Below are 19112 nucleotides of genomic sequence, written 5' to 3'. Positions count from 1 at the left end.
ATATATATATATATATATATATATATATATATATATATATATATGTAGTAGGTAAAAAGACGTATATATCTCAATTCAGAAGATCAGAGACACCACACTGTCTGCATTAAGAGATTCAAGATGCTGTACCTCAACTGATTTCAGAGTGAAGAACCTAACCACAAATTACGGCACAACACACCTTGATATAACTTAATGCATTCTTAACCTATTATTATATATTGTTGTATTGCATGATCTCTAAATTCCAAATAACCTTATTATTTCAAAGTTGCCTTCATTATCGAGAATGACTACTTAGTTTCCCTGACATTAATGAACTTTTCAATTATTTCTTCCCTGATCTTTAACTGACAAAAATCAAACTCCCTAATATTCCTGGTCTATGGGAATCCTGTTTTTCCAGGAGTACAATCGTGGTCATACAGTAACTGTATCTCACTTAAGAAAAACCTACGCTGAAACAGTTCACGCGTCGGTGGGATGTGAGCTGGAATTTCTTGTATTTACATCAGATACAGTTTTCTTTCTTAGTACCCCGCAACAAGAAAAACAAGCCCCAAGTATGCACTTACGCCATTTTTGTTTTCAATTAATTCATATTTACACACACAAAAAAAAATATATATATATATGTTGAGCGGTACAGTCACAGAACATTTGGATCCTATTTTCCTTTTGCAGGATTTTTACCTCAAATGTAATTTTGGAGCATTTAACTTTTGTTGAGTTCACACTTACTACTCGAAACGCCTCATACACCCCTAAGGTTAGTGTCCGGAACAGACATTAGAAAAAAAAAAAGGAATATATACATTGAGAAATAATCACACAATACATCTATACACATAATTTAATGTTTCTTCTGTGTACATTTAATTTACATAGGAGGGAAAAATAAACAAATACACACATCACTATATAACACACTTCAGTTTCTAAAACAAAGCATTCAACAGGACAATGAATGATGATGCTCAGGTTATGAACATGATTATACCGGTGCGGATAAACAACATAATATCCAATTATAATTCTTTAAAGAAATTATGTTAGTTTCAATTGCCTATTATGAAATTAGATTCATAAGGAAAGAGAGAAGATTGATTTGTTTTAATTTAAAAAGTGAGGGATTTTTATTTTTTCATCTAAAAACATGCACTCTTATCACAGAATACTGAATATAATTTATTTTTTGTAATAATAATAATAAAAAAGAGTAAGAATGTTCTATGGTATTTACTTCGAAGCAACTGTAGCATTCTTCTTTGTATACCTGGCGACAAGAAAAGCTTACAAAATAAATGCTTGCTTTTACATTTTTCTGTGACGTCATCATCAATTAATATTTCTACAATTCACACCTAACATATACAAAATATTTGTCCGCGATTATCTTTATACAAGAAAAAAAGTTCTTCTCTAAATACAGTATCTCAATTGACTTTGCGATAAATATTTACAATTTTGGTACGTTCTAGTAAATGCTGTACAATACTGTTAACACATCTTACATAAAGAAAAATAATAAATTTACAGAAAACAAAAGAACGTAGCAATGAAGGAAGATAACTTAAAACGTATCACACAAACACAACACCGTAAGAGAATTGCACAAATTCTTTTGCAAACAGAACTTCAAATGTTTTATTTTTTTAATGAAAAATAAAAAGTACAACAACTCACTGCTTTTTCCCTCAGCTTTTGAAACATTAAATTACATTAAAGTGACGAGAAAAATGGGAATGCTCAGTATCTCAAAAAATACTGATCATTTTGTGTCAACTGACATGCAATATGCATGAAGTAATAGGCAACTAGTGTATTTACACATTAGATATATATATTTATTTATTTTATCATTCATCGACTACAATCACACTTGTGAACTAAACTGAGGTGGAGTTAGCAACACTCTACGTATCTTTTGCATCAAATATGGATAATGTTAATCTTGCATTCTTTTTTCATCTCACTAGTATTTTTTTTTTTCATATATAAATAGAATTGTTTAAAAAATTATTTATCAGTCTTACTGTTAGAATCGTTTTGAGAGAATTATATCACCTTCCATTACATGAAAGTCTTTGTTAAAATGTAGATTTAAAGTTTATTTTAACGCCCGACAATTTTTGTGTCTCTACCCTTAATTTTCCAGTGTCATGATGGTAGACATGAATTACCGTATTTGATGGTCCCCACGAATAACAATAATGATAATAATAATAACGACCATCATGCTGTATTCAAAAAGGAATATTATAGTAACGAATAGGCACACAATTGCTAGCTTAACTATATTATGAGGCGTCACTCTAACAACCCGATGAATTGTATTTTGTATCTTAATTTTGTTATAAAATGTTTACAGGATTTGAATTTTGATGGAATTATTCGTGGTAGTAATGCACAATTCGTTGGCAATTTTAATTTCAATTTACTAAACAGAATTTCATGTTTTATCATATAGGAAAGTACAGTTCAAAGCTAATAAATTGTGTGTAATTCTGTGTTTCGTCCTCCCAGCTGATCTAGTTGCTAGCGCGCGCGCACGGGTCACGTCTTCAATTCCTGGTGCTGAAGCCTTGAAATTTGAACGCATTACGGTGGTTCGGATTCCATCTCATACTGTATGTTCACGTCTCATATAGCCTCGGTGCTGAAGAAAAAACGATACTGAACTCCAACAAACCAATTCTTTTTCTTACATTAAGCTGATTATCATACGACAATACACTATATATTCTGGATGGAGAAATGATGTGATTAAATACTAGCCATTTTCTTTCTTTTTTTTCTTTCTTCTTTTTTACTATAGACATGCTTTACCTTTGATTCTATTGAGTGCAATAACAAAATTATTAGAGAATTTACTTTCTTCTGTAGAATGTTATAATTTAACATAAAGCTATGATAAAGAAATTAACGTATCTAATTTCTTTCAGAAATCCTATAAGTTTATTCGTTGGCTGGATTACACTAAACAAAAACGTATTTGAAGTTTTTCTTTCGAGATTACAATATCAAAACATATTATCTACAGATGAGAGTAGAGAGCTTTCAAATAAACGACTGAACAATGGGTTATTTTTTTCAATTTCCTTTCTTTAAAAACAACTAAAAGGTTGATAACTCCACCTACAAGTTCTTTCAGATTATCATTCACACGTTATTTCTTTTGAGATTACTTTTTCAAATATTGTAGACAACCCACAGAAACATACAAAATACTAAAACTTGTTTTTGAATTGATTCTGTTATTTTTTTTTTTTTCGTTTTTTTCTCTAAGGTGGACTACATTTTGGTGAGAATGTGATGCGCAAGAACTATTTAACTAGTGTAAAAGAAGTCAGGTACATTGATAGCAACATTAATGAACATTTGGTGCATCATCTTTTTTTTCCTTTATACAGAACATTCTGGCTTGAAGGCAGTATTTTCTCGTTCGAGTTGGAGGAAAAGAAAATAGAAAAATTATTATTATTATTATTTATAATGATACTCTACTGAGAAAACACAAAGAACGTAAACCTAACATGTATATTGTTATAGTGCAATCATTTCTCAATCTGGATGAAGACAGAAGAGGAAAAAAAACTTTTTTGGTTTACCTAGCTTCAATCAATCCAAATCTTAGGAAGAATAAAACTTCCAATATTCACCTTTTAAAAAAATAATTAAAAAACACTGTCTCATTTGTTCCTTACTGCAGACAGGAAGGAAAAAAAAAGTCCTTTACAACAGTGGCTGAGACACACCGTATATACCATACAGACATTACGTACATCGCTAAACTAGTAATGACTGATAGGGGGGAATGTAAACCTTTGAATTGGTAACCTTTGGTACGACATCGCAGGTGCTTATATCTTTTTCTTGCATCATTCATAACAATGCAATTGTTGAAACGAGCACACCAAGAGTCTCTGTTTTTAACATAAGACTCTTTCTGATTCACACAAGCAAACACACAAACACGTGCTTTCTCTCTGCATACATACACATGCTAACACTGGGACACAGCACAAGTCACTGGGTTTCCGTTGTTTCCTTTACAAAATCCATTCTCTCTTGGCTTTTGCTTTTCCTTAAACTGGAACAGTCTTTGCGCCTACTTTACACCGCTGAGCCTTCCCCACTGCTGTATTCCTTCAACAAGCTCCTCAGCCGATTGATCTCTTTGGATGCAGCTGTTAAGTCGGCCTGTAGTTGCATCTCCTTCTCCCGTAACTTCTTTAGGTCCCTTTGGCAGGTCTGAAACGCATCTAGAGTAAAAATCAACAATCATAACACACGGGAGAGCTGTAAGTCTGGAAACAGTTGCTTTTCCAAGCGGAAAACTCAGTAGGAAGTGTGCTGGGTGCGGCTTTTTATGCTCTTAGTGCTTTGTAATTTTTTTTTAAAAGTGTGATTCTAAAGAGTGTAAGGCAGTGTAAAATTTTAATGCAAAAATTTTGGAACAGAAATCAGACTAAAAGACATGATTAAGTGAAATAAAGTTCAATTTTGTGCACTAATTAGCGAAATATATATATTTATATCTAAAGTAAAGAACATGGAATCATAAATATGCCTATTTTATTTGAAATTTTCGATTTTGCAACTAAATACGATAAACTAACTAAACTACTTTATAGATATCCTTGATAAATAAGTTTTCCGAGCACTATACTTCAATTTAAGCTGTTATCATTGTCACCATCATGAGTATCTTGCCATAACTGGCTGATTATTGCTGCAAACGGAGAAGCTTCGGTTCTCTCGACATTTAACAGTTATTCGTTATTTAAATGGCTATCAATTATGATTTTTCCTTCCACAATATTCTCTAACTACGTATCTCGTGATACGATCTCCTCAGTATTTTTAATCATACTTAAAAAAAAAAAAATACTGCATAGGATCCTTTTTTATCCCAGTCCGCACCAAGCGAGCTTTGTAGTGGACAAAGAACATGTGCGGGGATTTTTTTAGGGTTCTCCCGTTTCTTTTCATTTCTTCATTCCACCATAATGATCCATCTTATTTATCATCATTAATTTGCTTAACCTCGGTGCATAAACGTGAGCAGTTAGAAAAAAAATTCATCCCTCTTTTTTTTTTTTTTTTTTAATTATCTCCAGTATTTTTCCCCCTTGCTACTCCTAGCACTTTCATCGACCCAGCTAGTTTTCTCGCTTCTCCATTTGAACACTCCTAAGTCTCTGATCATTTTACACAGCTTTTATCCATATTTCTGCCCTGTAGTTATAATACTCTACACTATTGTTTCAATCCACACTTATATTGTCTTTTTAACGTTTATTTTCATCCCATACTCTACAGCTCCCTCCCTCACCCCCGAATAAAGCACTATATTTTTGAGACGTCATCATATTTACATTGAAATAGAAAATGGAAAATAATTTCTTGAATACTGAACCACAAAATTTGTTCAATGAAACAAACTAAAAATATTAAGCATGCAAAATAGCACAAAATTAAATAATTCTCTAGTGCGAATGCAAATGAATCCAACCAAATAGATCCTATACAACAGTAATTCAAATAAAATTAATATTCCTATGTATTATTATTGAATGTCCAGAGCTTTATACAGCAGCTTTTATCTTCCAGAATTTCAAGAGAATTTGCAATCTTAGACAATGTTAACAATAAATTGATTAGTAATATATTTGTAAAATTTTGAAATGCTGAATATAAAAACTAGATTTAGATTTTTTAAAGTTTTTAATTTAGCAATTTCATTAAAAAATAATATATCCTTAGAATTATAATTGCATATAATAAAGTGAAAAGTCGTGTTTTAATACGATCTTAAATAAATTTTAGTGTTTAAATGCACTTGTGAAGTAAAATCTCTATTGAGAATTTTCTTTCTTTTAAATACCGTACGGCTTTTCAAATGTAAACTTCTCAAAATATGAAATCTTTCTTCTTCAAATGCTAAATATATATCTTATATTTCATTTAAATCATGATTATTACTACGAGATTCAAATAATTGGTTCTAAAGTAAACAACGTATTTGTGCTATATCGCTCCAGCCCGCTTTGAACCAAAGTTTTAATTTCAAATAAATTAACCAATATCCTGACAAAACTCTGAATGTTTTCTTTACTAAGCATAGTAGAGAATGAATATTTTTTATTAATTTAGACTTTCCAAAAAAAATATTAATTTGTTTGTTTTGATCTTAATATATTATTTTTATTTAAAAAATTCCTACAACTTCAATTCTTTCTTTGTTCCAGACTTACAACTTTAACCCCTGACACTAACTTGGAAAACAATGACGAATCAACTATAGAAGCAATGAGTTTCTATAATCACTACTAATATTACTAAACTGAAACCACCTTAAAAACTAAGCAGCAAGAATGAAGTCCATGGTTTAGCTATTGATAACGAAATAAATAACGTAAGACATATAGCAAGATTAATTAAAATTACGCTTTTAACTAAAATTGACTTAATTATTCAAAAATTGTTTTAAATCAAAACATAATATACAGATTATGAAGTTATGCAAGAATTACTATCAAACAAATGCTGCTTATAAGCAACTTAAATTGTCACGCAAATAATAAAAATCAATGAACAGCAATTATTTTTCAACATACATTCTTATTTTAGTATATTTTAATCATAAATGTACTTTGTCCCAAAATTAATGTATATATAAAATGTAATCTGTGCTTCACACATGTTACTAAATACAACACTAATCAAAATCAGCATTAGTTGTATTGCTATCATGAATAGAAAACATATTAGATTAACTGCGAGAACAATTATGTATTCGTTGAATGAATACGATTCTGATATTTTACGGAATTCTGATTGAATAATTACTCCATATATTTTTATATTAATAGTTATATTAAATACCATTAACATTTGGATTTATCACATTTTAAATACTATATACACACATTTGAGGCAAAGTTCAGCTATCTTCCAGTTTAGACTAAGAATTAGTTTACGTGTTCTCTCGTAAATGTAACTCCTCAGTAACCTTGATCCGAGGAGTTACTTCTTCACTGCCCTTTTCGCACCTTATTTCTCGAAGAGTGTTCGTATACGACTATAAGATCAAAGAACCTTCAGCAAATCAGTACAGGAACCTTATTAAAAACTGATAGAAATACCACAAAATAAATTTATATAATAGATATATTTTCCGTAATGCGAAAACACTATTAAAGCTTAAGCTTGAAGAAAAGTCAATAGATAGTGAAATACAAAGCTCAGTCAACTGCCTGATACGAGTAGGACTCTTTTGATCTCATTTGCGTTTTTAGATAAATATTAACATGTGAATAGAAACAATTGATCAATAACCATTTCTTTGGTTTGAGCTCCTTTGCGTCTAAAAGGTTAGCGTTAACCACTTTTGGTGCGGAATACCCGGATGGAATTTAATGTGGCTTGGATCCCATATTAAACTCTGACTCCACGACTCATTTAGACTCACTACTGAAAAGAGGAGCTAAATTCCAAAATAACATTTTCTTCTGTTTATATAGGATTTATGATGACTTCTAAATAGCCATTACGTGTATTGAATAAACCGTAATAGTGATTCTACGTCGTACACACCCAATCATATAAAGGCTTTGCAGATATTGGCAAAGAACTTGAAATATAACCCTAATATATTGCTAATATTCCTTAGTTTGTAAATGTCTTTATACTCTAAGAAGCACATAGGCTATATTATTTAAATTGTGTTTCTAGATTGGTTTGGTTGTTCAGGTTGAATCTTAAAAGTCGTTGTTAGAAATATTTCACTGGAAATTATAAGATTTGTATTTACAATGTTATCACAGTAATCATCTGATGTTATAAACTTAAGTATGGGAAAATTCTACTCAGAATGATTGACATTAGGAAAATTGGTGCTTTTTCCTTTTCCTTTTCTTTTTTATTAAAAAATTCAAACAAGAATGCACTACAAAACGTGCCTCTGCTGAAGTCTTTGCCTATTACTTTTTTTTCATTCATTTAACAAATCTTAATAATGTTAGAAATATAGATAAAGCGCAATTATTCCGCAACCAGTGAATTTATAATCCCGGAACTATTACCTAGTTAATCTACAGCAAACACGTATAGTATATCTTACCACATTTTGCCGAAGGAGATCCAATTTGTCGCACTTAAGTCTAGTTACTTCCTGGCGTAGAGTCTCCAGTTGCCTGGCAACATTTTCGGGCTCGCCGCCTTCCTCCAAGCAGAAGCTGCACGACATTGATACCCTTTTGTGTGGCGTCTCGGCGGAGGACATGCTCTCCAAACCTGTGTCGCTGTCATCATTGTTGTTGGGAACGCCACCTCCGTACACTGTTGGATCCATTTCTATGCTGTTCAACGATGAATCATCGCTTTCGGACAGAGTTATTCTAAAAGAAAAAAAAAGTTAAGTTTTGTGTGAAAAAGAAAAAGTACTACTTATTTCTCTGAATGATAAAAGACTTCCAATTTAAATAGTCTGTTTCTAAATTCCTCTTTTCCCTTTGCAGTAAAGGGAAAAGGGATAAAATAAACATCTTTAGCAAGTTATGTAAATATACGCTATACAATAAACTTTAAACTTAGGGGACAAATTCAATTGAATTGCTTTTTCATATATTACATCCACACTTTGTTTTCACCTCTCAACTAAGTTATTTCAAGACTAAAACGAATACTTTTAATGTAGGAGCCTGTTAAGTTCACCTAGATGTAGATGGGTGTGTGTAGCTAAAATAAGTAAACAAATATATAAGTTAAAACTAATTTTGACTATTTCCCCGACGCAATCATCGACCTACCTTATTAGAAACAAAGAAAACATTTTTGAAAGAAATAACATGAAAATATCTATGTATTGCTTTCTTTAAAATGAAATTTTTAAGTTTTACGTTCCACGGTTATGTTGGCTAGGCTCAAGGAGACAGTGATAATGAGAAATGAAGAAAATGATGGAATGAAGAAAGGGGAGGAAATGGGAGAACTCCGATAAAACCCACGCACACGGTGTCCACCATAATATTCACTTGGCTCGAGCTGGGATCGAACCAAGGACCCTATGTACCAAAGGTGAAAGCTCTACCACTAAGCCACAGCGGCCCTGTTTTCTTTTAAAATGTGGCTGTTATCTACTAATAGAAGGGTTAAAAACAGTAAAAGCATTTTTTAAATGAAGTTTTTCTTATCAGTGCTAGAACAATCAGTAATTTTCCTTTAAGACTAACAGAAATTGTGCTATGAATAAAACAAAGCAAAATCTACTGTGTACACTTTTCTGGTTTTAAGTATGGGAAGTAGAAGGAATATAATTTCAGTTATAAAAAGAAGACGAAAGATAAAAAAGAAAAAAGTCAGAAACAACTCTTAGAATTGAATGAACTAATTTGCAACTTTCGTGAAATTAAAATTAAAGGTAGATTACATTACAACAATAATTCCTCCTTCATTCAGCGAATTTTAACAGATTTAGCAAAGTAGGAAAATCACCCATAGGAATGGAAATTACATTTCTGTAACTTTAACGAACACGACAATCAGTTATCAGATTTTGTTGTTGAATATACAATAACGTTTATATTCCACCAAACTATTACAAATCCTTATTAAAATATTATTATCTCAAAACATAAGCCAATTGTGCAGCAACCGAGATCTAGAGATTCTAATATTAAAAATGTAATTAAATTCAGGAACTAGCTTCATTAGTTATTTCTCCAGTTCATTGCTAATATCTGGCAACTAAAGAAAGAAGTGCAACGTATATTTAATCATAGTTTATATTCGTGATCGAAATCTAATTCCTACAATCATGGCACCGATCAATTTTCATGCCTAATATTGATTACCACAATATTATAATTTGAAATTCACGATAAGATTAAGAATCTCGATATAACGACATTCTGCTTAGACTACGACCTAAAGTTTTAAGTTATGCGTAATTAAGAAGTATAGAAAAGTAATATGTATACTGCATAAATATTCATATCGATAGATAATTGCACACGCGATCTACTCAAAGGGTAATGTTCTTCGAAACAAAGGATACAAAGTTGCATATACTTTGCATGAATAAAACACCAACAGCAACGCAGTTTTGATTTGCTTAAGCTATTTTAAAGAAAAAAATCAATCTTCTTTATCATCAGAGTTATCTTTAAAAAAAATCACGAAAGAATTGTACAGAATTATACAAATATGCAACAAATATATTTAAGCAAAATAAAATCTATTATACTTCCTTACAGAAAATATCATAGCTTAAAAAATGAATGAAATAAATAATAAAACAATAAACATATTTGAGTTTTATATATATATATATATATATATATATATATATATATATATATATATATATATATATATGGTGTAATTTTCTGAGAAAGCAATATTTTACATGTTTATAACTGGACTCCAAAATTCACTTAAGAAAATAATAAGAATTTCACCTGGCACTCCTATGGGTGGGCATGTCTGGACTGGAAACGGGAGATGAAGGGTTACTACTTCCGCCTCTGTAAGTCTCTTTCCCTGGTGTTGTGCTTTTCTTACTACTACAGCTGCTCTTTGGGATGGAACGTCCACTCTACAATAATAATAGTAATAAGATTATGAAATAAAATAAACATGAAAAGTATGACTTGTTTTATTTTACACAAGATCAAGTTAAATTATATAATAAAATAAAATTTATTTGCAAAGATAAAAGTAAACAAAGTTTTGTTATATACTAACCAACTTAAATTGATAAAGACAGAGATATTTTTATTTATTTATTTATTTATTTTTGGCAAGAATTTCTTTTATATATGTATTCAGTGTATTCAGGCTGTGGGAGATAAGAATTCTAAACGTGCAAATGCTCAACTTATATGTTACTTAATTTAAATCTTTATAGGTGGCGTGGCATATAAACACAGCCGATAGTTCTGTTGATAGCAAGTGTGGTATATAAATAACATCTGGACGGAAAGGAGAAGTATGGTTTATGAGCCTCATTTGCGTTTAATGTGTCAAATAAGTTCTGTAATACCCAATCATAGGCTTAGATGACTTTTAGGGCGTCTTCTTTGTCTCTTTGAAGTTTGAAGTTATATAAAAGTGGATTTTCCTTGTCAAATTTCTATTTTCAGCAATCTCGGAATGCATTTAGCCAACTACAGTAGTGTTTTACAGTCTTTAACTGTTTAATTTTGCGACCGAAACACTATACTGATCCATGCATCCAAAGTCACTGGCAAATTGACTCCCTACGCCTGTATGGTTAACCAAAACACATTTGGTGCAGGAGACGTGGATTCGATTCCCAGTGGAAGCTTATGTGGTTCGGATTCGTCTTATATAGCCTTGGTGCTGAATGGGACGCTCAACTCCAAATCACCCAAATCACTGGAAAATGTTTCTAAGAAACCGGTAACTTAATTTTGTGTGATTAACAACAAATGTTTTTAGCTAACAGTGAATTTATTTTGTTTCTGAGCATGTTGAGCAGACACATATTATGGATCTCTACACACAGCAAAAATGTTATTGTACCTCTTCTCATGACAATAAAAGCCACTGTATTTCAAGTCTCTTCAAAGTTTACTTACCGAAGGTGTTTCAGCTATAGGAGATCCACATGCCAGCGTTGGCCCAGACTTTTTTGGCTGTGCATTATTAACAAGATTGGTGTCTACACTCTGACTCCTTACACGTGCAGTTAGTGCTTTACGAACGGTGTCGATGAAGCGACTTCCAGGACCAGATCCACTTCCATCGGACTTTGGAGTGTCGGGCTCAGCTTCTGTTCCAAGGAATTCCTGAGATTTCTGGCGCAATTCTTCCGTCAGAGATGTTAGTAAAGATGTTCTCGTACGTAACTAAAGAAAAGTAATGAAGAATTATGTATATTCTAAGAATAATCATGGATCTTATCATAATAGTCTGAGCATAACATGAACTCCACATCGATAGACTGATTTCAAAAGTCAAAATGTTTTACAGGAATCTACCCCTATTCCCTAATAGTGATATATATAAAAACTGAGTGCACAATCCTACAGTAATAATGTTTTACATATTTTTATTTATTACAACACACTTAATGACAAAATATACACAGTATGAAAACTCATTATCATAATGCTGGTTAGATTATCAATTTACAAGAAAATAAAGGTATACTTAATTAACAGCAATTAATATCTATTTAAGCTAAGAAGTAAAGCCAAGCTTCAGGTAACGCAAATAATGTTTATAAATATTACTTTAATATGATGCCGATGAATAAACCACCCTAAACCTAAATTCAAATTAAGAATTCATCAATAGCTGTCTCCTTTGATCACCTTTATTAGTACACGATGCTGTGTAAAATCCCTACAGCTCCTTACATGTTATCTACCACGAAGGTAAAATTTTCCATCACAAATTTGTATTACGTGTACTATGAAGTATAAACCAACAAGAGACACATTTCTTATATTGCAGAACAAACACCCAAGGAAGGATCAACAATTCACAACACAACTCCTTATATGCGATCCTAATGTAAGCATTTCTCACCCTACCTCTAATCATTAACATAACTCCTGTAATAATTCACATATCAAATACATGAGCTCCTAACTTCTGTTAATACTTGCTAATACTTGCAGGTCACCTGCGACAATTTTAAAAGCTTCGGTCCTCAGCTAACTTCCACGGTTTAACATACCAATTTTCACTTTTAACACTGTCCACCAATTAAGTATTTTGTTTCTTCTCATTTTTCTTTCGCCACACGCATCTTTCCTTATAACACGTCCTTATAATCATAATAATTCCTTCTTAAATAATGTCTTACTCATTCTCTCTTTCTCTTGTTCATTATATTAATATTTTTTCCTTCCTACTATTTTCAACATTTTCTCATTTGTTGTTCGAACGAATTTTCTTTATTCTTCTCCACACCTCCATTTCGAAAGCCTTCCCCCAGCTCTCTATGTAAACTTGAAAAATGAATATATTCAATATCTGTCAACTTAAAAAAGTGATGACAAAAGCAAGTTGCTGAAATGACAATAGTAGGAAGCCCTGAAGAAAACCCATGGACACATTATTACAAAACCACAGAAAGGAAACCAAACCCAGAAACCCTTTGCATTCAATGTGAATGCTCTACCACTGAGACACAGCGCCCTCATTCAGAATTGCAACGGACAGAGGAAAATTAAAAACATTAGACAGGTGTAGGTACGCGAATATAGTTTTATTTTTGTGATTAGTAATTAACGGATTTTTAACCCGCTGCCGGCCAGTGTAATTGATGTTTTCTCTCGTCACACTACGAAAATGCACAATTATATAAAGCTACATGAATTGACTGACTGACTGACATAAAATCACGGGTACTGTTGAAATTCGGTATGCTTGTAGGTTTTTGATAGGTTATCTACGTAAATCACCATAAATAAAAATTTCCAACATTAGTGAGGTTTTATGAAGAACTGAAAATTTTTCCCCATGTTATTTAAAGAAGACACCTTACACACCCCACAAATATTACGCACTTCCGTAGGACTACAATGATGATATTTGACATGTTTGTAGCCTTCCGAGACTAATCCACAGAAAAGAAAATGCCAAAAATGAATATTTTTAGTTTCTAGAGGTCTAAGGGAAGTGGAGTTAATTTTTAATGAAAAACTTGAAAGTTTAGGTACTTCAAACTGGAATAGAAACTCAAACCTTGGCCTGCTCGTGGGTTTTTGAAAGTAACAAACAAGAAAATAGTAAAAAAAAAAAAAAAAAAAATATTCTGTTTGTAAGAGGTCGCATGTATTTTATATGGGACTATTTTCACACCCCAAAATGTTTAGATGTTTCCAGTAGCTGCAGAATTTGTAAGTTTGTGAGGTTATAGGGTTATATAAAAAACTGTGTACATACGTGTATAATGATTTTTTGTTGACACGATAGCGTTCGCAATTTTCATAGTACTAAGATGGTACATGGCATGTACATTTGTTTGTCAGCTACATCTGCCATCTTGGTTCAAAATAGCGGCCGTTTGAAAATATAAAAGATCCATAACATTCTTAAGATTGATAGTAGAGGAAAAATGAAAAGTGTTTCTTAATCCTCGTAAGGATCTCTACAACTTGTTTTGAACATTTATTCGCTACGCCACCTTGTTTTAAAATGACAGCAGTTTTGAAATTTCAAACATCTGTAACTATTGATCGTAGAGAAAAAATGAAAATGTTTTAACAAAAAGTTGAAAAGGTTAAAAAAAAAAAGAAAGAAAGAAAGAAAGAAAGAAAGAAAGAAAGAAAGAAAGAAAGAAAAGTATGAGGCCGTAGGCAGACCACACGGGGATCTGGGGTCCAGGCATCCAGCAAGCCGAAGGCCAATCTTTAAACGTAAAGGTTCTTGTCAACTTGCTTAAGAAAATTCTTTTCTACACTATACTGTTACTGTATTTCCACATACCGTAACAATGAGACTTAAACTTAAGGATAATAATCTTATTTGACAGTAAAACAACATACAATAATTTTCTTTTAGTTAGTATCACTTACTTCTAGTTTAGAAAATTTTTCCGCTTTATAACATGCATTCTCTGCATTGATTAGTTTGGTTAACAAGAATTCCTTAAATTCTGGTCCCTTCTTGAACACTGCTGGATTCGGTAATGTTGGCCCGAAGAAAGGAACATCATCGCGTGCAGTTACACTAACCTTATACCTACCAAAACAAATAGAAAAAATTAGTCGATACGTAAGAGATTACAAATATACGTATTTATAATAAAATAAATGATCATCATCTTTTGTAAAACATGTATAAATTTTATTTTTTAAATTATATCAAAATATTAACTGGAATAAGATATCTTACTACCTAACTGGATGATGAAAACATTCAATTGAGTTTACATATATTAATTATTGTATTTAAAACGTCATTACAGCTGTTGAAGTTGTAAAGCCTGTGTTGTAAACTCGACTTTCCAAGTACCTAACAAGTGAATCAAGATTTATCAGTCTTGCTACGCGTTTAAATGCCGTAGCCTCTGATATAAATTCCTTGGTTAACGTCTTTTAAATAAATTGACACACAATGTTCTCTTTCTTACAGAATCTCATATTGCTTTTAAGTTATAGTGAACCAACGTAAATATGGTCATTCTTACGGGGCCGGAAGATATATAACAGAACTTTTGCGAAAATCATAGCATTTTTACTGGACTAGACTTTTGTTTAATAACATTTCGTGTGATTATATGCATTCAATAAAATTGTTTATGAAGAAATTTTGCGGTGAAACCAATTAACTAACACTTTTGCAAAAAAAAGAAATAATTCTTTTCAATAAATTATGGAAATAAATCTTCTGTGTATTATATATAAACTTGTAATGCACAATATTAATAATTTTAACAAAGTATTTAGTCGCTCAATTACCTGCTGAAATATTCAACTATCTTTTACATACTCATGAATGATACTGAATTTGGAATTTACATTACTTTATTATCTATCCTCGCATATCATAAATACCTTTACTGAACCATAGTGTATATTGTCACAAGAAATTACTAATCTATTTTAATAATAATAAAACAAAATACTCTGTTTCTGGTTAAAGTTTCCTTATTATTCATCAACCTGTCAGATGGAACAGCTTCCTACTTTCAATGTGTCTTATATTTCAAGTTTCGACTTGCCCTTTACCATTTACGATGTTTCTTTAAATTTCATGAATATTAAACACCTATTGATTTTCGCCCATCTCCAACTTAAAAGCTTAGTAACGAACTTCTGAACTGAATTGTCTGTGGAAAATTAAAAGTAAATATTCGTTACAGCTAACTCAATCAGCTCTTCTTCTCACCTCGTATTTACACTGTTCGGGTCGAGCACCTGCACAACAATAAACGCATGAAGAAAATGTGAAGCAATCATGTCTGGAGCAAACGGTGTGTTGGACTCTTGAAATACAATGGCTACGATGTCGTTTCCTGAAAGAAAAATAGAACTTTTATGTCGAGAAAGGTATGACACTAGTAAAGTCATTAATTTCTTTGCCATAAGCATATAACAAAGGAATTTTAAATCCTACACTATATTTTTGTGCTCCTATATAGCCAAGTGGTTAGAGCATGTGATCTTGGATTCTATTCCCGATAAGAGCAAAGAATTTTTGCTATCACATTAGAAAGCCAGAAATAATAGAGAAAACGAAATCGTTGACTATATATTGTCCAACTAAAAGTTGTTTGGCTAGGCACAGCCTTTACTGAGCTATGAAACCTCAATAACGTATTTTTCTATCCTGATCTGTGAGACATTAAATAGATGAATGAATAATTCTCAGCCGAATGAAACAATTGTAATACATTTGTTTTTACCTAATCACATCTAAATGTTTACCATTTACTATTACAACTATAGGGTATGGGGGCATAGTACATTGATCGAGGAAAACAGTGGCAAATGGCCATAATTGCTTTTAACATACGTTTTTTTTTCAACTCATCTGCAATATTTTGCCTTCCAGGGGTTCCTGCGCACCTATACTTTTACAAATGCTACATAAAAGTATAAAAAACTTAATTTTAACCAAATCACTACAATTTTTTAGATCGGATCTAATACTTATCTTATGTTTCACTTCTGTATTTTGCAAATAATGGGATCAGGTTGAGATTATATTATTCTTTTAAAAAAATATACCGTTTAAAAAAGAAAGTAACTAAAACATTGACAGAATCTATGAAATTTGATTCACACTAATTATTTCTTGCCTTTGTGATGCAGAGTAGAATATTATATTAACGGATCACCAATAAATATCGTAATAACTAATTGTATAAATTGTATCGTTGTAGCCGTGAATGTCCCTGGAAGGAAACATTCACATAGTCTACTACATCACAAGTGGGAAATACTTCGAGTAACCCAAAACCAAACTTTCCTTACATGAAATAATTTTATGATAAGATACTTAAAAATACTTTAAGGTATAAGAAATTACAACATAAATTTTATATTATGTTTAAACTTCTTACCAATATGCCTCTTTCGCTGAAGCTGTTGTGGGTCATTTTCCGTGTACGGGAGAAGCGTAGAAACATGAAACATTATTTCTCGGTCTTTGAACACTTCATAAATTGACTCTTCACCCGTATGACCATACTGTGTGTCCAGTCCTCCGCGATACCTTCCAAGAAAAACAATAAATAAATAAATAAATAAATAAATAAATATAATCCGTTAACAATACTTCCAAGATCAGAGAACTTAAGGATATTTCTCTCTCAAATATTACATTAAAGTACCACGGTATTTCGTATCCTTTAGAAGACTTGTATAAAACTTTGAGAAAATTTCTTGTTTCTCTACCTGTTACATCGCACTTTCTATATAAAATTTAAAATTCTAAGATCCATTACGAACCTAAACAGAGGAATGTATTTGATAAATTTTATATATAAGAATATGCTGCATATCAGTGGTTCCCAAGTCGCGTGTGGGAAATTTTTAGAATTTAAAAATCATGAAGCATTTAATAAAATACTTAAAACCAATTTTGACGCATACTGTACCAGTCAATGCCTCCAACGGCAGTAACAATATTAGTATTACTTCATAGAAACTTACAGGGTTACACTACTATAATTTATAATACTATTACTAGTAATAAATCAAGTAAGTGTGTCGTAAGCATTCAGTAAAGTGCCAATCATCACTACAAAAAAGATTGGGAAATCAATGCCTTATATATAGTACAACATGAAAAATCTCCTGCGAAGCATTATCAACATCCTGATTTCTTTTGAGGCTAGAATATCCTTCAAAATGTTATAACAGTAATTCTTGAATACTATAGTTTACAAAAGAAAGAAAGAAAAAGAAAAAGAGAGAGAAAGAGAGAGAGAGAAAAAGAGAGAGAGTGCATGGAGAACAGGACCTGTTAATTTGGGGAGAAGAGTAGCACAAATTGAACGTGTTTTCATCAACAGTATACAAGATTTGACGCGTGTTACATGTGATCACTTTTTTTTTTTTTTATCTAAAAGAAAAAGTACTGACGGACAAAAGTGAACATAATCTTAATTTTTACTACCAAATTTAAGTCAATGCTTTATGTTTACCCGTTTTGTGGTCATCATAGCTTCCAAACGTCGAGGCACTACTTCACTTTATTTTTCTTTCTTTCTTTCTTTTCTTTTTTTTTTTTTTTTTTTTTTAAGTGGTCTAGTGTAGGTTTTTCTTTCTTCATTCAGTAAGTAAGAACAATTTCATATAATCCTATCTTCTCCAACCTTCCTGCACAGATCCTTCATAATTATACAACAGAATGCCGATCTGTACTTAGGGCGGCGAATACAACAGCTTTGGAAAATTGTAAAACAAGCTGCTATAATTTTGCTAAAAGAACCGCATGTTCCAGACTCTTGACGGAAGATTCAATTTGTTTCCAAGGTCCAATATGGTCAGATACTGCTAATGACCCATGGCTGATTCAGTAAACACTAAATTATCAAGTCCAGCACCAGACACCACGTAAACAAAAAGAAAAAAAAGGAAAGAATCAGTTGCTCATAAACCTTTTCTTTTTTTCCTGTTACTTCTTTCTTCTGCAAACTTTTACTACGTTTTTATGAAACCTTTTGTATTCCGCTACATTACAGTAAGTTAAACTTATTTTTCTCAGTTAAAGAATTTCATTCCATAATCTGAAGTTACTAGTTAAAGTGCATATTTGCAAATTCTAGACACTTACACTTCTCTGCACACTAATATAGATTTACAACTTTCTGTTCCATTTTGTTCAGCGTGTTAATCGTGTCTTGTTTGAGCAGAAGCTTATAATAACTAACAATATTGTCTCTGACAAGCGATTTTTTTTGGACTAGTAAATAATTGTATAGTTTGGATCATTATTCTAATACGTAATTAGTATAAAAATCTAGTGTCCAATAGTTCTACAAAGACGATATCTTACAACTATCAACAGAACAATTACTAATCTACTCTGCAGACAGAGTTATTAATTGTAAAATTACTCTTTCGCACTACAAACTATAGTTTATACAGAATGAACATGAAACAAGTAGACAATCA

At 31.6% G+C, this 19112-nt stretch overlaps 1 protein-coding gene across 10 annotated transcripts in view; it reads right to left on the bottom strand.

Annotated features, from left to right (window-relative positions):
- Window positions 1-839: 839 nt before the first annotated feature.
- RapGAP1 (Rap GTPase activating protein 1) overlaps window positions 840-19112 on the bottom strand; it is a 651202-nt gene continuing 632929 nt past the window's right edge. For 9 of the 10 annotated variants that reach the window (XM_081736842.1, XM_081736843.1, XM_081736846.1 and 6 more), the window contains 7 exons: window positions 17054-17205; window positions 15877-16003; window positions 14562-14727; window positions 11610-11879; window positions 10467-10603; window positions 8129-8405; window positions 840-4254 (listed from right to left, as the gene is read on the bottom strand). In XM_081736842.1, the coding sequence (XP_081592968.1) occupies window positions 4117-4254; window positions 8129-8405; window positions 10467-10603; window positions 11610-11879; window positions 14562-14727; window positions 15877-16003; window positions 17054-17205 (1267 nt within the window). In that variant the 3' untranslated portion in view covers window positions 840-4116. Of the gene's footprint in view, window positions 4266-8128; window positions 8406-10466; window positions 10604-11609; window positions 11880-14561; window positions 14728-15876; window positions 16004-17053; window positions 17206-19112 lie in introns of all 10 variants that reach the window. The other variant, XM_081736845.1, reaches the window with a different exon arrangement.

This window comes from Thermobia domestica, chromosome 13 (assembly GCF_964235325.1).
Source record: "Thermobia domestica chromosome 13, izTheDome1.hap1.1, whole genome shotgun sequence".
Taxonomy (NCBI): Eukaryota; Metazoa; Arthropoda; class Insecta; order Zygentoma; family Lepismatidae; genus Thermobia; species Thermobia domestica.
Note: the sequence above shows the minus strand (reverse complement) of the source record. Positions and strands in the feature narration are given on the sequence as shown.